This window comes from Halyomorpha halys, unplaced genomic scaffold (genome assembly GCF_000696795.3).
Source record: "Halyomorpha halys isolate HHAL.00 unplaced genomic scaffold, Hhal_1.1 Scaffold4702.1, whole genome shotgun sequence".
NCBI classification, from domain to species: domain Eukaryota; kingdom Metazoa; phylum Arthropoda; class Insecta; order Hemiptera; family Pentatomidae; genus Halyomorpha; species Halyomorpha halys.
In genome coordinates this window covers 6,527-8,297 of record NW_027115629.1, presented here as the reverse complement: position 1 = coordinate 8,297, position 1,771 = coordinate 6,527, and the positions used below count along the sequence as shown (strand labels likewise).

The window sequence follows — 1,771 nt, the reverse complement described above, 5'->3', positions numbered from 1 at the left end:
TATATATATTGATACATACAGATTTTTTTTTTTTACTATGTTTCTTAAAATTATGTTGAATTGTTTCAATCAGGATGTATTTGTGAACAAAATTAAAATATTTTTGCTACTAATAAAGGAGAACAGTTTAAAATTGGTTCAAAATGAATTTCATTAAAATCCTTCCTACCAATTTTATCCATTAGGTTCACTGCCTTACCTGCAAATGGACCAACAGGCTCTTTTGAGCATTTGTTCACCTATTCACACAAATATCTTTTTTGAACACAGCTATATTTCAAAACGATTATTCCCGATTTTATTTTACCCAAATTTAAACTATTTTGTAGTCACAATGTCTTTTCTGAGGCTTCTTGCCTATATGACAGGATACTATATGAGACTTTAAATGACGAATTGTTATTGCTTTATGACTACAATGATGGCACTGATATGGCTTCTTATCTGTATGACGGACCTTTATATGTTTTTGTAAATTACCTTTTAAAGCTGATCTAAATTCACAATGTGGACATTTATGAGGCTTCTCACCAGTATGACGTGCCATTATATGTGATTTTAAATGGCTAATTTTAATTGATTTATATTCACAATGTGGGCATTGATGAGGTTTCCTACTAGTATCATGGATCATTGTATGTAATTTTAAAGTATATATCTTGGCTGATTTATATTCACAATGTGCACATTGGTAAGGCTTCTCATCTGTATGACGGGCTCTTATATGTACTTTCAAACGTCCTTTTTCAACTGTTTTATATTCACAATGAGGACATTCATGCTTGTCACCAGTATGACAGGCCCTTATATGTCGTTTTACATTACCAATATAAATAGATTTATATTCACAATTTGGACATTGATGATGCTTCTCACCAGTATGATGGGCCATTATATGTAACTTTAAATTACAATTATTAATTGTTTTATATTCACAATTATGACAATGATATGGCTTATCATTAGTATGATGGGCCTTTATATGTGATTTTAAGTTACAAATTTGAACTGTTTTATATTCACAATGTGGACATTGTTGAGGTTTCTCATCAGTATGACGGGCTCTAATATGTAACTTCAAATAACTAGAATTAACTGCTTTATACCCACAATGGGGGCATTGATGTGGCTTCTCTCCAGTATGACGGGCCCTTATATGTAATTGTAAGCCACTTATTTCAGCTGATTTATATTCACAATTAGGACACTGATAAGGTTTCTCACCAGTATGACGGGCTCTGATATGTGTTTTTAAACTACGAATATGGGCTGTTTTGAATTCGCAATGTGGACATTGATGAGGTTTCTCACCACTATGACGGACCATTGTATGTTTTTTTAAATAACCAATTGTAGTCGTTTTATATTCACATTGAGGACATTCATGAGTCTTCTCATCAGAATGATGGGCCCTTATATGTGATTTTAAAGTACTAATTTGAACTGACTTATACGCACAATGGGGACATTGATGAAGTTTCTCACTATTATGACGGGCCATTAGATGCACCTTCAGGTCTCCAATTTTAACTGATTTATATTCACAAAGAGGACACTGATGATGAGTCTTCTCACTAATATGACGGGCAATTATATGATTTTTTAAACTACTAAACCTAGTCGCTTTATATTCACAATGATAACATTGGTAAGGTCTTTCATTAGTATGACGGTCCATTATATGTCGTTTTAAATGATAAAATCTAACAGTTTTATAGACACAATGAGGACATTGATGGCGCTTCTCATCAGTATGATTTGCCATTATATG

At 32.5% G+C, this 1,771-nt stretch overlaps 1 protein-coding gene across 1 annotated transcript; it reads right to left on the bottom strand.

Moving 5' to 3' along the window:
* Positions 1-22: 22 nt before the first annotated feature.
* On the bottom strand, positions 23-1,765 carry LOC106681092 (zinc finger protein 658B). The gene has a single exon (XM_067052615.1). It carries the CDS (start codon positions 1,763-1,765, stop codon positions 314-316), a length of 1,452 nt encoding a protein of 483 aa, XP_066908716.1. The 3' UTR covers positions 23-313.
* Positions 1,766-1,771: the final 6 nt, after the last annotated feature.

Bases quoted from the DNA above. Each gene is read 5' to 3' on its own strand.
- LOC106681092 (XM_067052615.1), bottom strand. From the start codon at position 1,765: ATGGCAAATCATACTGATGAGAAGCGCCATCAATGTCCTCATTGTGTC.